Source organism: Leptinotarsa decemlineata, unplaced genomic scaffold, assembly GCF_025532065.1.
Source record: "Leptinotarsa decemlineata unplaced genomic scaffold, Ldec_3_MD MMD2_tig00000251_RagTag_RagTag, whole genome shotgun sequence".
Lineage (NCBI taxonomy): Eukaryota > Metazoa > Arthropoda > Insecta > Coleoptera > Chrysomelidae > Leptinotarsa > Leptinotarsa decemlineata.
The window spans coordinates 556,497-576,426 of NW_027412547.1; the positions used below are offsets into that span (position 1 = coordinate 556,497).

The 19,930-nt window shown below is 38.9% G+C and overlaps 1 protein-coding gene across 3 annotated transcripts; it reads right to left on the minus strand.

Annotated features, from left to right (window-relative positions):
- Positions 1 to 445: 445 nt before the first annotated feature.
- On the minus strand, positions 446 to 19,513 carry LOC111509712 (uncharacterized). 3 transcript variants are annotated; one of them, XM_074173444.1, is made up of 10 exons: positions 19,223 to 19,513; positions 18,818 to 18,901; positions 14,737 to 15,222; positions 12,483 to 12,733; positions 10,451 to 10,670; positions 9,749 to 9,982; positions 8,212 to 8,446; positions 6,754 to 6,900; positions 4,402 to 4,502; positions 446 to 554 (listed from the first exon to the last, which is right to left on the minus strand). In XM_074173444.1, exons 2-10 carry the CDS (start codon positions 18,831 to 18,833, stop codon positions 499 to 501), a joined length of 1,746 nt encoding a protein of 581 aa, XP_074029545.1. In that variant the 5' UTR covers positions 18,834 to 18,901; positions 19,223 to 19,513; the 3' UTR covers positions 446 to 498. The 3 variants fall into 3 exon arrangements, with proteins under 3 accessions (XP_074029545.1, XP_074029544.1, XP_023021276.2); XM_074173443.1 differs by having other exon boundaries at positions 12,483 to 12,736; XM_023165508.2 differs by lacking the exon at positions 18,818 to 18,901 and having other exon boundaries at positions 12,483 to 12,736; positions 19,223 to 19,512.
- Between the last annotated feature and the right edge of the window lie 417 nt (positions 19,514 to 19,930).

A 19,930-nucleotide genomic window follows, 5' to 3' on the forward strand; every position in this document is an offset into this window, starting at 1 on the left:
GAGGCGCTGACCTTTGCCCCTCCCGTGTAAAGTGGGCCTGAGGTCCAAAAAAGTCCAGAATGAACCTGCTCAAATTTTCACGTGTTTTTCCATAAGGAATGGCTTAGAACTCCTACAGCTATATTACTCACCTCAGCAACTTTTTACGCTTTATAAAAGCTCAGATCAAACCTTCTTTGGAGTATTTTTTTCATGTATGGAACTCTAAGCATAACTGGGAAACTGCGTTTATGTGGAATAAACTTCCTGAGGACGTTTTTTCAAGTGGATTTAATCTCCAAATCTAACGTGAATTGTTACTTTCGCACAGATCTTGCAGCGCCTTAAGGATTTTCCTGTAGTGCTTGTCTTTTGTCCTTAAAAAACATGGTTTTGACACAGTTATATCCTGGAGTGTCAGTTTAGATTCATTGAATGAATGACGATCAATAAAAAACAATTGATGTTGTAGAAATATTTATTTTAATAATGTAGTTAAATATAGTTACCGACAACCTATCAAACGTTGTGTAAGTATTGATTGATCTCTCGTTTCTTCTCGAACACTGGACGTCCTGAAAATATGAATAACTCAAAATAGATGATCATGATTCTTTGCACAAGAGTCTGGTAATTGCTACTGATAATGGAGGTTTTGAATCGGTATGTATCAATTTACTGATCTCTGAATTGAATATAATTTCTTCAACTTCAGAGATGTACATAAATTTAAAACAATCAGAGCTCATACCTGTTACAATCTCATTTTTCATACTATGGATTGTTTATGAGGTAATTCCTTGAGGAGTACCTCCTATTCTAATTATAAACTTTGGAAAGACTGCGGTTGTGTTGCATATACTTTAAATTTCACGAATCCCCACAAAAATCTAAAAGCGTCGTATAAGGTAATCCAGCAGGTTTGGATTATTGTCACTTTCAAACCAGCCTAATCCTGCTTAAAATGTAAAACGTTATCAGTTGATAACTAATTTGGGTTTATCAATTATCCAAACCGGCAGACAAACAGACATGGTGCCTTAGAAAAAACCACTAGATCACCTGATATAACGCCTCTAAAGTCTATCCAAATCCAAGATAGAGTAAAACAAAACAAAACCGAAGCGTGATGTTCACGTGATCGCCCAGTGTCAGATGGAAAGGGCAGCGTTCATTGGTGAATTCGCCTTTTTGGTACGAGTTCGGTACCAGCACAGGGTTGTAATCAGTCGTTTGTGTGGCTTGCGTTATGGTATATTGTTTAAAATTGTTTTCCAAGATGTCCAGTACAAACACTGCTGATGACACTGTGAGCTATCCTCTGAGTCCAGCCAGGAAACGATCCAAAAAAAGACATTTGAGTGTTGGGATGAAAGAAGTGATTTTAAATGTGTTCAAGAAAGAGATGGAAGAAATTGAGACATCGACTGTCGACGAAGTCGTATCGAAAGTTTCCGATAAAATTGGAGTGTGTTGCGTTTCGATTTACAATGTTTTACGGGAATATAAACAAAATCATACATTTTACAAACCAGAATCGTCAAACCATAAAATCATAAAATCAAAATGATGCTGATAAACATGCAATCAGGAGGAAAGTGCATGAGTACATTTTCAGAAATGAAATACCCACGATAGACAAAGTACTCACAGAAATAAATGAAGATGCATCCCTAAATGAGAAAAATTAACCCTAGCATGAAAAAACTTCACCATAATAACTATTTTTTAAAATTGAAGTAAGTTGGATCCGTCAAACTATCATCAGATCAGCTTATCGTGCCTTTCCTGCAAATGTATGGAGAGAATAATAACCGAAGAACTAACTATTTCTTTCTTAGAGTGAATTTGAACTTTTTTGTGCGTGGTTATGATGAAAGGCTGAGAGGACACCCATTTAGAATAGTGACAGAAAGATTCCTAAAACTGTGTCGCCAAAATTTTCTGTTCAACCGTGTTTTTTTCCACTAGAATGGCCTGCCTGAGCATGAAGTTTGTGCTCTATCAATTAATGATTTTGAAAATGCTCTGGATAATTACTGGAATTGTAAAAAGTTACTTTTAATTATGGAGAGAACCGTCTGAATATCCCGGCAGCCATCTTGATTTCGAACAGGTTGGGCCTAGTACCCTAGCTCTTTCGACTAGCATTTGTCGGAGGTACAAATGAGTCATGACTGAATAGTTGTGGCGGTATGAAATTCCTCAGACATCAGTACCGCCCTTCACTGGGTACCCCTACTTGGCTAGGGTAGGATGGATGAAAAATCTATTCGTCCGTTAACGGGGGACATAAGGGCCTCTTTCGAGAGAGTGTCGGGGCCTTCTATTTCGGGAGGGGTCGTCTACAGCATAATCTATAGCTTCCTTAACTAACAGTTCCGAACAAACAGACCAACGTCACCTTAATTTCGAACATGTTGGAGCCTGGCTCCCTTACCCTTACGACTGGCCCGAACAAACACCAAGTTCATCCTCAGTTCATTCAGGTTGCAGCTGATTTTCGTCAGAAAGACAAATGGGTTCGTGACTGAAGAGATGTGGCGGTATGAACGTCCTTAGACATCAGTACCGCTCTTCACGGGGTCCCGAACAAACCTCTGCCTGCACGTCGTCTTGATTTCATCCAGGTTGGAGCCCAGCTCCCTTACCCTTTTAGGTGATTTTTGTCGAAGAAGGACAAATGGGTTCATGGCTGAGGAGATGTTGGCGGCATGAAATCCTCAGACATCAGTACCGCCTTTCACGGGGTACCCCTACCTGGCTGGGGTGGGATGGATGAGATATCTGTTCATCCGTTAACGGGGGATGTGAGGGCCTCATTCGACAGAATTTCGGAGCCTTCTATATCGGGGGGGACGTCTACAGCATAATCTATAGCTTCCCTAACTAACGGATTTTTGTGAAGGCAGCTGCAAATCTCTGCGGATGACTTCATTCCGCACGAACCAAGGAGCATTCACAATCATCCTCATTAACTTGTTTTGCAATCTCTCCAGAATGGAGATATTATACGTCGCCGCTTGTTCCCAGACGCCTGAAGCATACATGATGACAGGCTTGAACATCGTCTTGTAGATGGTAATCTTGTTCTTTACACTCATTTTGGATTTTCTGTTGGTACAGACTAGCTATCCGACCCTCGATCTTTGACTTAACGCACATAATGTGCGGGTTCCAAGTGAGCCTACGATCTATTAGAAAGCCGAGGTACTTTACCCGCGCTTGCCAGTCAATCTTCCTTCCAGAGATACTCACTTTTCTGGCCGGAGAAGATAGCAATCTTTCCATGGTTATCGCCTCAGTCTTGTCCGGGTTCACTCGGATCTTCCAATCGAGGTACCAGCGCTCGAGGTCGTCCAATGCATGTTGCATATAGACGACGCCGAGCTCTCGACCCATGGAATAATCGCCGTGTCATCTTCAAACGCTCGGGCCTCGGAAGGTCACTGGTGTAAAGTGAATACAACGTCGGAGAGAGCACGGGAGCGCGGCCCCCTGTGGCACTCCAGCGAGGATCTCTCTGTTGTCAGACAGAGAGCCCTCTATTCTAACCTGAAATGTTCTGTCTTTCAGGAAAGACCCAATCCACCGGATCAGGCCCCGAGGCAGGTCGAACGCGATTAATTTGTGCAGAAGACCTTCGTGCCATACACGGTCGAAGGCCTTCGAGATGTTAAATAAAAGATCATTTGTGATGCACTGTTTGGAACCTCAGATCAGAGGCTACAGATTTTTTATCCAACCCTCGATCTTTACCTTTACGGTTGTGATGTGCGGGTTCCAGGTGAGCCTACGGTCTATTAGAAGGACGAGGTACTTTACCCGTGCCTGCCAGTCGATCTCCCTTCCAGATATCCTCACTTTTCTGGTCGGAGAAGATAGCGAGGATGTCTCTGTTGTCAGACAGAGAGCCCTCTACTCTAACCTGAAATGTTCTGTCTTTCAGGAAAGACCCAATCCACCGGATCAGGCCCCGAGGCAGGTCGAACGCGATTAATTTGTGCAGAAGGCCTTCGTGCCATACACGGTGGAAAGCCTTTGAGATGTCTAACAGTACAATGTGCCTTTTTTTTTTAGTGTTCAACTCGTGGATGGTGTTTTCGACCACCGAACAATCAGTCATAAGCTCTTTCTGCAGTTGATTCAGTAGGATGTACCACTGCGCCACCTGAAGGCAAAGTCCGGAAGTAACTCCACAAACACATACTGAAAGTGTTTCTGCTAGCGGAAACAATGAATTGTCATGTTCTATTGATTGATTTGAGTCTGAGACAATTATTACTTTTCTTGCCAACATTACATAAAACCTCCAAACTACCAACCTTTCAACATAACGCCGCACTTGCGCCCACCACGTGATAAAAGGAACTATTACTATTATTTTAAGTATTCTTTTAAGCAAATATTTTTTATACTCACCGAGTGGAACCGAACGTCTTCGATATGCTTCTAGACTGTTTCTTGGTGAATTCTGGCTGGATATAGATTGTTCTTCATGCGATAAATCTTTGATTAAATATCTGCAAGACAGAAAACAATTGAATTTCAATAGCGACATCTGTTAACTGTGGTAAAAACGGGAAAAATGAAATGTTAATTCCAGGAAGTCACGAGTTTCCGTTTCAATTATTATGGTCATTGAAATAATGAAGTTGGTCTGAAAAATAGGCGTTTGTTTTCTGATCAGACGATCCTTACTCTTTTGAAGTACCTTTAAGGTACCCCTCTCCCCTTGTTAGCAAAAGTAAGCAAAGCTCTTACCCCCCTCCCATGCTTACGTGAACATTATTATATGCATTTTTCGTTTTTTACACATAGACAATGCGTGGGATGCCATATGTGCCATCTAGATCCCCCGCCCCTATGTCATCAAAAATAAGCAGAACAAAGACCCCTCGGCTCCCTATCGTTAGAGTTAGTATTAATTATACTGAATTCAGACAACTACAACTTACAGCAAAAAGCAGCGTTGCTAGTGATTGACATATTGAAATGACATTCGTACAGTAAACTGCATTACCGACATTAAGATATTTGCAGCATTAGAGATGGGCGCTATTATCAGGGCTGCTCCTGGCTATAGAATTGTACGAATTGCTATACAATTCAATATTTTTTCGTACATGCATACCACATTGACAAAAAGCATACATTTTGACTTCAATTGGTTTTGAATTGATTCGAACAAGGCCATGGTATATATTTACAAATTTCAATCACTTCGTCCTTCGATAGTCCAGTAATCTATTTATGTCTTCCGTCTCATTATGATAGGCGTGTCCGTCTGTCATAGAACTCATAGATCACGAGCACGTCGATCATAGAGCACTTATTTTTCAGATCAGTCAAATCTGTCGAAAACCGCTGACGCTAAAAGAAAAATAAATCCACAGTGAGAAAAGAGAAATGACGAATTTTAAATAAATATTTATGAATGGTAGTTGGTAGTTCACCTAACCCCTCTTGATTTTTATTTTAGGAGACTTTGTGTTGTCATTTGATTTGATACATAATATAAGCTGAAGCTAGATTAGTGAATGCAGAATTTTCAAAAAATATTAATGGAAATAGTAATCAAATCAATAAATTTGCAATAACCACTGCAAAATATTTAAATTTCACATACGATGGAGTGTCTGCGCATGCGCTAATCGCTTCATTCCATCTTTGCATCATGTGGGAAACTGTCACTTGTCAATTATTCTGATGACAGTGTTGGCGACCATTGATGCTATACAATTATAGCGAAAAGCATACACTTTCATTTGTCATTTTCGTACAAAATTCTTTTGTCTTGGAGAGCAGCACTGGCTATTATTCTTCGATAATATTAACACCTATAGTGATTACGTAGGATTTGAACTGCTTCTTCTCAAGTCATTTTTCAGACTTGGATGTAAGTGTTTATTTTTGTTACGCAACAATCCAATGACAAATCCTATCCTATCCTAACAGTTCTAAAACATTGAACTATTTACAATGTACTCCATAGCTAATTCAAAACCGTCACCAATTATGCCAGAAATTCCTTTTATAATAAACGAAACCTTGACATCAAAAAAACTAGTACTGATGAAGGTTTTGTTTTTAGGGATGAATCACCACTCTAACTCAGCCAAAAGCTATAGGTCAGATAGTTTACTGTCAGTAATACAAAAACTCATTGATAAAAAAGCGTATCGGCATTTTCATGAATATTTGGAATGATTTTTTTCTTAAGCGACCATTAACACTATTTCAAAGGGAATCTTAAACTCGGGGCGTAATTTAACGCCTCTACGAATACTACTGTTCAAACGACACATGCTGGTGCATTTTATTCCGCTGGCATCAATTGAGTCTTCTGGAAAATCGAATGTGTGGGAGTGTTTTATTTACCGCAACGGATTCTTATATGAAATGATCAGTCCTACAATTATGACCAAAAATTTGCTTGAAAAAAGCAGTCTGAGGATGCAAAAGGCCTCTCTATTGTCTTTTGTTACAGCTGCGACTTGAGAAAACTCCACAAAAAAGTCTACAACTGATTTGACAGATGTAGCTTCAACAATATGGCTGTTATCAATTATCAGAGTTCGTTAGTCCCTATCTTCCCGTTATAATATCTATACAAATTAGGTGGAATTTAGTCAGGACGAACAGACCCGAGGAAACTATTATATAGTTGGAACATGTGTTGCGGTTTTTAAACTATTCAATGGAAATCTCACGATAAAGTGAATACGCTATAGATTTTCCTCAAGTATCGGCCAATTCCAACACAAAACTTACGCAGAATCTACTTCGTCCGCATCTCGGTTAACGCTCTCGATGACGCTTCTTCTTCTGATAGCTCCCTGTTTGGGGGCCCCGTCATTTGAGGAATCCGACTGTTTCCTGCTTTTTAGCAGCCCGAACCATTTTTTCTTCGAAGGGGCCCTATGAATTCATATCATGCATTAAATTGTGAGACTTCTTGCGTATAGATAGGTGACCAAATACAGTTTTTGTTGGTTTTATATCTACTCTGTATTCGAAATCAGGAGGGAACGTTCGATTAGCGATTTTTTATTTTTATATGTTGGTTCTTCCCCGACAGTTCCGATAACCAGATCTGTCGGAGTTTGTACTTATATTTTTCGCGGAGAGAGTTATTCACTTAAGCTACCTCTTGTGAGTGGCGTTGTCCCCTACGTCTCTCTGGCATCCAGATGGTGCAGGATGCTTCTCTCTACGGGCTGCACATCCTCTCCGTAATCTGCGCCATCATTCTATTTTGAGATAGTCCGTTGTACATTAGTCTATCCCAAATTTCATACCCTTAAGGACTGACGGAGATACATTTCTCTGGAGTCTAAGATCACTCCATCTGAAAGTGACCCGATTTATTTAGACTCTAGCCTGACCAGATGTTATGGTGAAGCGAGTCCTTCAGACTGGTATCAGTTGTTCAAGGCATCTCAGCAGGTATCTGAGCAGAAGCAGGATGAGCTCATGACATGTCAAACCCTGCCCGACGTGGATCATTGACCATTGGGTCCAAGAATCGTGATCTATTTTTTAGACGAAGTTTGCGCTGGTCAGATCCTATCCCCAGAAGCCCCGATACATTCGGGAGGGCGCGCCAGCATTATCAACCAATAACCTCTTCCCGTTGGTCCAAGATTCATGTGCCCTAAACAAGCGCAGTGAGCCAAGAATGACATCCTTCTGCGTTTGTCCGGCTAAGATTTTTTCATAAGTGGGGCAAGTCGGCATTATTTTGAGATTCAAGAGTAGAGAGGGTATCATTCCACCAAGGACCCCAATAATAAAAAAAACTATTCCGACAGAGAGGACTGAATAGAGTCTGCGGAGTTCGAAGAGAAAATCTCCGTTTTCCCCTTCTTTTCGGACGATATTCATCTCGCCAGGAGCTGAAAACTCCACGACAAATATCGCCTTGCTCTGGTGGTCGAGAAGGACTACATCAGGCTTATTGGCTTGCATAAGCCTGAGGGTGCGGAACGAATAGTTCCGATAAATTCTGCACTTCTCGTTCCCGTAGGGCAACACCGGTGTCTCGTCAATCCAATTCCTGCTCTTTCATGATCGCGGACCATACTCAGAAGAGGATCCAAACTTCTGACAACTTTACAGGCCCCATCCATAACCATTCTGTCAGTATAATTTTTTCATTATTATAATTACAATTACTGTATAGTGTCTCCGATGTGCCAACTGGTATATAGACCTGAGAAAAAGTTTTACCTTTCCGTAGGACTGACCAGCGATCTGCCTCTCGGTCTGTTGACTGCTTCTTCGTTTTTCTTCCTCTCTTCTTTGACGATATTCTCGAAGAAAGAATTCTGGGTCATTCCTTTGCGTGTTGCTTTTTGGAAATCGGAAGAGGAGGATGGGCTGCCTTGCGAATCTGATTCCTTTTCTCTGGGTACATTTCTAATAGTATCCACGCCGCTCCAGCTTATAGCACTTACTCGTCTCTCTAAAATGATTATCTCAAACAAGTGGATGTAATAGTGTACCTAACGTGTTTTTGATGGAAGTTTAAAAGGTATCAAATATCAGGGAAGTGCCGAGAAAAAATACTCCGTATGATTGAGGAATGTAAGCTTTAACGGCAGAGATAACTACGACAAAGCTGTTTTTCGGGTTTCTGACCAAGGGCTGCAGGACTGATGTTTCAACTAATACTGCGGTAGATGTTATCAAACGCGATTAGGTAACGGTCGAAGTGCTCGATCTGCAGACCACAGCAAAAAAACGGAAAACAGCTTTCACACAACAGTCCGGGTGTTTAATAATATCCTTATACATGCAAATTCGTTTATTTCGTTCTCCAGATAAAATGAATCATTCCACTTGTGGGCCAGGTCTGTAGATTTTATGGAAAAAAAGAACGACGGGGTAGATTCTGTGAACAGCCTAGTATTTTCTCCACTGAAGACTTATATGATTTATATTCATATTTGTCGAATTTGATATGAGTACTACCATCGACATAACGTTATAAGTTATAGGTTATGTCGGTGAGTATTACTCTAAGAAATAGGTGCGTTCTGACTTATATATGTGTTCCGTGTTCAGAACAACGAACAAGTGTTTGTGATCTGTCAAGTCTAGGCAAATGTTCTATCAAGTGAAGTTAATATAAATTCAATAAATAAATTCTACAATACTTGATAATTATATCATAACACGTTCTAGTATAAAAACTAATTTTTTTTAATAGACTTTATCCTGGAACTTTTCTTTCGGAAAATTTTTTCTCTGCCTCTAAACTTTGTGAAACTTTTATTATACTATATTTACCTGCTGCTATTATAGAGATATATTTATATAAATCACATATTTCTTTCGCTTAGACTAACATATAGTTTGACAAGTGTGCCAATTTGACATAGTGCTTACCTTGATTGAGACATTCAGGGACTGGTCCCTTCTCTCACACTACCGACCGAATGAATATCGGGAAATAAGAGTAATGTAATGTTACTTTTGTTTTCTTCTTAGCAAACCCTTTCATTTGTACCCATATTATGAGGGCGCATAAAAATCTAATCCGCCATATTGGATTTAGAAGGAATTGATGTTATTTTCTGTGTACTTTTCAGCAAACCATTTCATTTGATACCCATATCATGGTACACCGCCCATTTTGGGCGGGGACTAAGTGGGACTAATTTGAAGGGGAATACATTAATAATTTTTGGAGATACATGAAAATTCATTTTTTCTTTTGAACAGACATCGTACATTGCAAGTTGAATGAAAGCTTGCAACTTACCTTGATGATTGCTGCTTGCTAGTTTCACCATTTTCGTTGCAGGATCGATCGCATCATCCCATATTATGCTGATTCTTCTAGAGTGACCATGAGGTTCCAGCATTTCTGCGAGAGAAATCGGTTCTGACTCAGTTTTGGTGGTAATGGTCCGGTCGGAGACTCCCTCTTTCTGCAGATCCATTGGATCCGATTCACGGGTAGTGTCACGTGACGGTTGTTTCAATACGAGTGTATCTGAAGAGAAAAAATCCGGTCTATAGGTGGAAATGGAATCTTTGCTGTGAAATTAATTTATTGAAAATAGTTTTCTCACACCAGAACAAACGTACTTATCCGATGGACTGCGACTCAGTCAAGCTAACGCCCAGACCCACTTTTGTCACTCGAAATTTCTAGAACGCCGCCTCTGTTCGAGGATTGTTTAATCGGCTTCTAAAGAGTTCCATCGAGTTGACGTGAATGTTCAAATTTCCCGAGCTACGTATATTCGACTAACGATTTTTAAAAATATTTTTATATTGGTTCACGGTTTCATCTGTTTAGCATGTTCAGTTTGTTGGTGAAAGGCATACAATTTGGACGTATTTTGCGTTATCGGCGATTTTTTACTATCGAAAAAAATAGATCAACGAATTTGCATCAAATGTTGTCTGTGTTGATGACGCATGTCATCAACAACTTTGCCACAAGTATAATTCTTACTATCTGATTGCTTCTGTGAATCCATGCCCGATTCTTGAGAGTGACGTGTTGGGAGGTGGAAATCAGAAGGCGCCTTGAGTTGTGGCTCAGTCTGAATGAGTACTTCGGAAAATATGGGGATGTTCGATCTTTTTTGGTCGCGAGATGTCACTTCGTCCGCTAGTCGTGCAGATTTTTTGTTCACAGATTTGACATCTTTCGGTTCCGGAACGTCAGGAATCTAAAAATGAAAAACGAACAGTTTATATATCTGTATGTAGGTCTTCAAGAAATTAAGAAGACCAATTCTATCCATGCGTTCCACCTTTTGGAGAACGATCACGATTTCAACACTATGTACGACATAATGTAGAAGCTGAGGGCAGAAGTTGAACCTGCTGGAGTCTCTGAAAATAAATAAGGGGAAACGTTCGGATTCCTGCTGAACGACCAACAGGATGTTGACCACTCACCATTGTTAAACATTTTTCCATAATACCAATAAGTTTAGTCATATTCAAAAATTCACCTGTTGTCGAAAGTGTAATTAGTTTACAAATTCTAGTCCAGCACGGCGCCCTGCTATGCTGGACATACTATCGTGACCCCTATGAAATGGCTGAAACAAAACTGAGAAGCGACTCAAGCAGAAGAAGAAATGCAAAATCCATTTGTGAGAAAGGACACGATCCAAAGAACACCTCCAGAAGTGAGAACCGTACCCTTTCCGGAATAGAGGAGCTCAGTAGTCTTCAAGAGAAAGTGAATAGCAGCCAGACAAATAAAAGAAAAAAAAATATACACAAAAGGACTTGCCACTAGGAAAGCACCAGGCCCGGACCAAATTCCAAACCGAGGAAGGGTATAGCGACAATGACGAGCATCATTGATGTTGTACTCAGACTACAACATTTTCCATATCCCTTCAAGGACGCAACAGTCATTCACATACCGAAGCCGAAGAAAAACCACTTATTTCCAGATAATCTTCGGCCAATAAGCTTAACTCCTCCGTTGAGCAGTAAGCAAAACGAGTCATATGGAAAAGACTAGAGGACCAAACCATCGAACGAACAGTTCGATATCAGATCTGAACACTAAACAGAGCTACAAGTCCTGAGGGTAGAAGATTATGCGACTGAAGGTTTCAACCTGGGCAAAAGATACCACATCGGAGCGATATTCCTAGACGTCTCCAAGGCGTTCGTTAGAGTTTGGGCACGACTGACTATTTGCCAAAATGAGCAATTTTGGCTATTCGAAACAAATGGCAACACTAATCGAATCTTTTCTAGCAGACGGATGATGCCGTTGCAGAGTAGAACACGAACTCTCTACCATGCGACTTCTGGAAGCAGGGGTCTCACAAGGTGCAGTTCTTTCCCACACCATACACAGCAGACGTGCCCAAGCCAGAGAACAACTTCAACAAGTTGACACTCTACGCGGACGACACAGCTTTACTGACGAAATCTACTAGCCACGCGCAAGACACCAGATACTTTAAACAGCAAGCGGACAGATTAGTGGAATGGGTCAATCTTTGGAAAATCAGTATAAACCCTGACAAGAGTCAGGCGATACTGTTAATCCAGAGGCTGGTAATCCCGAAAGGGAACGTTATCTCAACGTACAAGAGATTCCGTGGACCAACGAAGCAAGATACCTGGGAGTCACCCTCGACAGGAGATTAACCTTCAGGTCCCACATACGGCAGAGGATAGGGCTGGCGAGATCCGCCAGACAGAACCTCAATCCCATACACGTATCTTTTGGAGGTTAGGGTTAACCAAAAATCATATGGATTCAATACCAGTGGCGCCATCTGTATCATAGCCAACAATCTTTTCAGACCACACAATAATAGTTCTTTGGAAAAAACCTTTGTGACTTTCCACTTTTCACTGATGACTCCATGTCTCTAAGAAAATCAAAATATTTTTCCTCTCTAACTAGAGTGAGCTTTGAATGCATTTTTATCAAAATTATGATATTTATAGTTTGTTTGCAGATTAAAAAAAAACCTCGTATATTCCAGTATAGTGATACTCACTGCCTCGTTCAATAGCGTAGATTTGTCCACCATCAAATAATGATACTTCTCGTCGCCGAATACTGTACCGTGCGTCTTTTCCATTTGAAAAATGAACGCCTCGCCGGATTCTTCGTCTGGGACTCCACAATGGCCTTGTCGATCATTGTATAGCTTAATGACGGCATCGGGTTCGGAGTGACACATGCGCAGAAGATCCTTCAGGCCACACTTGAGGGTCTTGCAGCAGGTGGCGCACTCTTTGATGTCCGCTGCTGTTTCGGACACGACAAAAACGATTAGTAATTGACGTTATTAAGTGATGCGACCCCATGGTTTCCAAATGCGTTAAAATAATGAAGTTTGACAATTGCTAATAAATAAATAACCTCTCTTTCTGAGTTCCTTCTGCATTTTTGTTTTTGTTAAATGAGAAACTGATTTCCAGAATATGTCTGAAAGAGATTTCCAGTCGTCCTATATGAAGTTGGGGCTCCAGAATGAAGAATCAGCTATGAAGAAATATCAGATGGTCTGTCCCAATTATGTCCCAAAGATGAAAATGCATAAGGAACTCAAGAAGATAGGTTAATTATTCATTAGCAAATGTCAAATTCTCAAATGTCATTATTTTACCGCAGTTGGCAACCATGGGGTCGCATCACTTAATAAGGTCAATCGTGCGTTGAAATAGTAGTTTTCAGATTACTGAATACATTTAAGTGACTACGTAGAAAAAACAACGATGTTTGTCTTGCAATAACGTGTTCTGAATTCATATATAAATCGACGGTTATTCCACCATCAGTATTCAAAATTACTGATAGTTTATGCAGCAACCAGCAGAAGCAGTGAAATTTGACAGATTTCACCGCTCGAGCAGTAATGGCTTTAATCTGAGTCTAATTTACTTCACAATTCTCCATTCAAAATTACAGTAATATTATTCAGTATATTATGTGGAACTGATTCAATTACATCTTTGAAACCACCAAGTAGTTAACAAAATAATTCCTTGAATTGCATTCTTCATCTAACTTTTTTATAACCAATTGAAAATTTATATAAACCATAGCGTTTACTCGACATGAATTCTATTTATAAATTAAAAGTTGAACATTCGCTAGACAAAGAATAAAACACATTCCACAATGGAATATACAGAAAATAGTTTCAAAAGTTTTGCCGTTTGAATGTCATGTGTTTTTGTAGCTCCATATCTCAATAAATATTCATTTTACTGTGTCGTGGTATAGTTAAAATAAACGGCACTGTCACTGGTCAAAAAAGAGCCAATATATAGAAATGAACCGGCTGCAAAATAGCCCACGTGGACTGAAGAATTGACGGTTCGTATTGGATAATTTTTACTAACCGAGTTTTATGATTGGCTGAAAAGAAATAAAATTAAATTTGAAGTCATGTTACGGTGACGAATAAAAATCGGGAATGCGGTGATGGTTATCGCCGTCGTGTTCAGTTCAGCAACTGATCGCGATTTGAGTGTTGAAATTCGATATTGGTGCAGTTATAATTACTTAAAATTTTTGTTATCTGTTTGAAATGCGGCGTCCTTGGATAAGTACTAATAATAATGAGTATGATAACAACGCATACTTTTTCCAGTGTGGTGATTCCAATAGCGATGGCGAACAATGCGAAAAAGAGATACCAGTGAATAAGATTCGGATGTATTTGAATATTGAAACACAGAGAGTAGGTTTCAATGTATATAAGAATCTATATCTCAAGTTTGGTTTCGGGGGAAACAAACTATTACAAGCAACATCAGATTTGACCGAAATTCCTTTCTCAACTGTACGTAAAATAGTCGAAAACAAACCTTATAAACGCAAGACGCGATGTGATACAGGATTACCAAAACCTTTACGCAATGTTCGACGTTGGTCTGCGAAATCTCCTTCCAGAGATTTCAGCATCGAAGATGAGCCCCTAAGTGATTCAACTACAGTTATCACTTTATCTTTTATCGGTATGTGAGGCCGTTTGAATCAATTTTGTCGCGCGATAGTTTCAATTTTGCGATAGTTCCCAAGATTAATTGAAATTGTTTAATACAAAGGGCTATTCTAGCAATAAAATTGGTTTACTGTCCTCACAAGATAGACATTTGCCATCTGTGACCAATTCACACACAACAACAATGAGTAATACAATATGAATATGAGAATTCGTTCGGTAGTTTGAGTTTATGGCGTTCAGACAAACAGATGAAGCGGGGAGACTCTTTCATATTATAATGACGGTGGAATACCTTGAACTGCTTTGTATTCATCAGCAATATCATCGGGACGAGCTGGTTGTTCAAATTTGTCTATTTTCAGCGCAGGTGAATCAACTGACGTTGATTCAGGGTCTGCCCCAAGTGATTTTTGTTCAGTTGGTTCAGACTTGGGACCTGGTATTGATCCATGTTCAAGCCTAGGAGTCCCCTTCGTTGCGGCGCATGCGTCTACTGCAGATTTCCTAATATAGATCACTCCATCAACCAGTGCGAAATCACTGGGTTTATCTTCTTCGTTCAGTTTTCTTTTCATGATGACTTTTTCTTTCATGGTTATACAACACCGGCTGGCAAGCTCTGGTTCCACTCTACCTTTCGACATGCATGGCTCGTCTTCCTCCAAAGTTCGATGATCGGATTGGAATGTAATTTTGTGTGGAGGCGAGTTTTGTATGCTTATGGAATTTTCATTTGAAGTCGATTTGTGTCTCTTCTGTGAGGATTGCTCTGAATTTCCTGAAAGCACCATAAGTTTGAATAACAACTGAAATATGGTGTCTACTACCTGTGCTGAAAACTCTGTTGGGCCTAATACATAGATAGCGCTAGTCTTATTGCATTAACCGCTTTTTCAGTTAGTACTAACCTTCAAAAGAAAGCTATTGAAATTTCATGATATTCTACTCATTAGTGTTTGAATTATTGTGCTAAGAGTGACAGTAATTTTGCTATTATCAAAACAATAGATCAAAAACGATTTCATATTTCAATTTAATTGCTTCTTGATGGGAAAAAATATCGTTCATCAGAAACAACAATTAAACGTTGGTTTACCGATTTCAAATGTGGTAGTAGAGACACCAATGTCATCAGTGGACATCTAAATGAGGAAGTAACACCAGAAAATAAAAAATACACAAAATCGGCAAAACTATATGAATTGAACTTCGAATTGCTTCCATATCCACCGTATTCACCAGATTTTGTTCCCAGCGACTACTGGCTGTTTACAGATCTCAAAAAAATGCTCACCGGTATGAAATTTCACTCGAATGAAGAGGTTGTTGCTAAAACTGATGCCTACGTTGAGGCAAAAGTTAAATCGTTCTGGAAATGTGATATTGAAATGTTAGAGCAACGCTTGAATGACCGATGTGGCTCTTGATGAAGATTACGTTGATGAATCAAGCTAATTTTGCACAAAAAACACGTTTTCTTTCTTAGGCACGGGATTTTTTAGCCCATGTGTTAGAATTCACCGCTCATACCAACTACAATAGGTTTAATGATAGATTTTCAAATACTGTTTTATAATGTTGGGAAACATATCATAAAAAGTACACTTCAATTTATGAGTTTCAAATTCGAACCAAAACACTTCAAAGTGCCAAAGCGTCGCTTGTGACGTCACGTTCGTGTAAACTGCATGTAAGCACTAGAAGCTCTTCCGTAAACTATTATTTGGTGTGAATTCCTTCGATGTATTAATAAATCAATAAAAACTCCGAACGAGTTATTTGTGTTCGTCCGTACAAAAAAGCAACGCGAAATAAGTGGCTTAAACTCGCAAGGCGGATTCAACGGGAATATAACCCAGTATTCATTTTCGTGAAGATCACTTTGAAGTGTATGCGTAAAGTTTTAGATTACAAACCAGTATTAGCTCGGCCGAGAAATAAATTCGAAATTGAACTTTTTGAGGTTAGGTTTCATTTTTCCTATCTTTCACCTTGTTATGTTATCTTTTAGTGTACACAGTTTTCTTTCGCGTTTTAACATCGCCATTAGATGCCCTGGAGGACCTGAAATTAATAAATCAATGTGTGTGTGTGGTTAGTATGTAGTTTTAGAAATATCATTTCAATAACATTACCTCCAATGTTAAACTACAATTATCTTTCAAAAGCTTTGGACTTATTTTTATTATTTGTTTTTGAAAGATTATTATCGTACTTACATGAAACTTTCAACATTTCTGAAGACAAAAGTCTTTGTTTGACGCCAGAAACTCTCCCAGCATCAACAAGTAAATTCTGAGAACATAACCACCCTTTGCCTTTGTAAATCCTGGTTCCATGGCATACGTTATTTCACTTTTGATTTATCAAACAAAAGAAAGCAGTCACTATCACGATATTAAGTCGTCAAGAAAACCAGATATTACATTAATGATTTTTACTTAATTTCATCATACCTATTTTAAGGAAGCCAGTCAATGCAAGGCAAAAAATTATACTGAGAACTTGGAAGCAGTGAGCGTTTCCAATTGGATTTGCTCATGTTTACTTACATAACCACAATTATTGTTCATTTGATATTTTACTATACCTACTATAAACGAATATAAACAAAAATATTCCAGTAGGTTCTTAGTAGGTACTTAGTCTTGGTCGAGTTTCCATAAATGCTTTTATTAATTTGTCATAGTTGAACTCTTAGTTCTTAATCTTAGTCTCAGGAGGTGTGTTGCACAAACCCGTTAGAAAAAATAGTTCAGTGCTAATGTTAGAGCAAATAATAATAATTATTATTTTTCCTTCACCATGAAAAGTACAATAAAAACAGATAAAAAAAAGAAGAAAAAACTTTCAGTATAAAGATGAAAAGGGGGAGTATCAGCCAAGGCTGGTTTATAACTTAGCAGTAATCAAATAAAACAAAAAAGTCGAGTGGATAGTGAAACTTTGATGACAAGATCAGAAAATTAGTCGATGCAACGGCTGTAGAGAATTCCTTTTTGTTTTGCCAAGGTCGGGACGGGCAAAAGAGCAGACAGTTAAGTCTCAAGTCTATTTTTTGAAGTTTTCAATTGAATGAGATTGAAACTCACAGGGTAGTTGATTATAATGTTTGGGTACATTACACAGGAAACAGCATGTGAAGATGGAAGATTTGTAGTGAAACTAATAATTGTTGACAATATTCTAAGCTTCTGGTCCAAAATTGTGAGCGAGAATTCATGAGAAGTGTATGCGGCGTGAGATCATTCAGTCTGATCATAGGATGGGTCATATAGAATCGGATACTGGGTGTGATCATGGAGTTATAAGATAGCAGCATACCGAAAGGGCATTAGGCCGTATCTTAGTTAGCAAATCAGATCGCTGTGTGCAACACGTGAAATGAAAGGAATGCAGAATTTATCGACAGAGAAAAAACAAAGAGGGTGCAACATGTCAGAAGAGCACTAAACCGCATCTTCGTTAATAATAGTCGGATCGTAACGTGCAACACGTCATATGAAACGGAGAGGAAAAAACAGATTATGCTAGAAGGGCACTAAGTTGTATCTTCGCTAATAATAGTCACATCATCAAGTACAGAACATCCAATGAAAGGAAAAGGAATGCAAAATTTATTGATAAAGAAAAACAGAGATGACGCAATACGTCAGAAGAGCACTAAGCCGCATCTTCGTTAATAATAGTCGGATCGTAACGTGCAACACGTCATATGAAACGGAGAGGAAAAAACAGATTATGCTAGAAGGGCACTAAGTTGTATCTTCGCTAATAATAGTCACATCATCAAGTACAGAACATCCAATGAAAGGAAAAGGAATGCAAAATTTATTGATAAAGAAAAACAGAGATGACGCAATACGTCAGAAGAGCACTAAGCCGCATCTTCGTTAATAATAGTTGGATCGTTACGTGTAGCACATCAAATGAAAGGAGGGAGGTGTAGACTTCATTAAAGAAAAAAAAACGAAAAGGTAGCCAAAAGGGCACTAAGCCTTGAATCACTATTTCGAATGTCTCATGAAATAAGTATGTGAACATGGCTTATCAAACTAATGATAATTTGAAGATGCATATGACGAAATTGGAGTTTGGTGTCAGATGAAGCAGGCGTTAATAAATTATCGTTTGGATCGTGTTCGAAATTTTACATATGTCACAGTGGAAAAACATTCGAAGTTCACGTAAAAACGCAGAAACATTTCAGAATGTATGGAAATAAGTATGGAAATCAATACGTGCAAAAACTACCAAGATATCACAGATTGATTTGAATAACTCGCCTCTGCTTACTAGATAATAATTATTATCTATGTGATTATAATCACACTTACTATGTGATATTATGTAATAATCATTAATTTACTGACCTGATTCCACAAGCATCCAATAAATTGAGGATGGTATCCTGTCTTTTCTAGAAGGTGATGTTAAAACTCAGATTTCTGTGGCACCTATCGAAGAAATTAAAAAAGTAAAGCAGCTTGCGATAAAACTGCAAAATGGCTAGTTTTCAATTCTAAAGACGGAGCCAGAACCAAGTCTCCTAAACAACAACTGTTCTAAAAATTCTTACCTTTTATTTTTGATAGGCAAATTTATTAAATATAACAAGTTTCTGGTGAGCAGAACATTTTTATTATTGATATTTTTTTCAGGTTGTGGAAGGTGGATACTCCCAGAAAAAGGGAGATTAAAAATACGCTCGTGTAAACGGAGTAATTACTTGGATAAAGTATTTTTATATCCAAAAATGTTAGTGAGTGTGTGTATACCTGGAGAGCTCAAATTGATGTCTTCTGATTTGTTAGTTCTTTCGTAGGAAGTGTTATCTTCTGTTGAATATTTATGTTCATTGGTCGCTTCATCTTCACTCACTAAAAATCTGGAGGAACAACCCACAAAATCTTGTGATGGGCATATCACTTTCACGGGGTGGTAGTCCAATTTCGTTTTTTTTTTTGTCTACCATGGATTTTGTTTGTTTTTTTGAACAACTGGTGAATTAGATGGACGGTATGATGCAGGGAAATGAGATGCAAAGATGACACTGACAACTGGCTGTGGCTATTCCGGAGTTAGTACAGTCAAACAAGGAAAAGCTACAGAAAACACGATCAGGGTGTTTACTCCGATAAATTCCAGTACCACTTTGTGGTATTAATAACGTTCCCATATTTATAACGTTACTTTGAACCTTTGAATGGCTATATTGATAACATTTTCGAAAACAATGATCAAGAAATAATAGATTCCATAGAATTAAATATACCACATGGGCTATCAAACTAACGAGCTTTAAATATAGGGACTTCCGAACTTTGACGATCGACCAACACCCGTACGTCGACGAAATGCAAAATCTGCCGAAAAAATCGCCGCTGTCTGTGAGAGTGTGCAGGATAATCCGAGGCAGTCTCTAAAACTTATTGAATTACGGTTGAAGCAGCTCTGATGCAATATTTTCGTTTTTGCAGCAAACC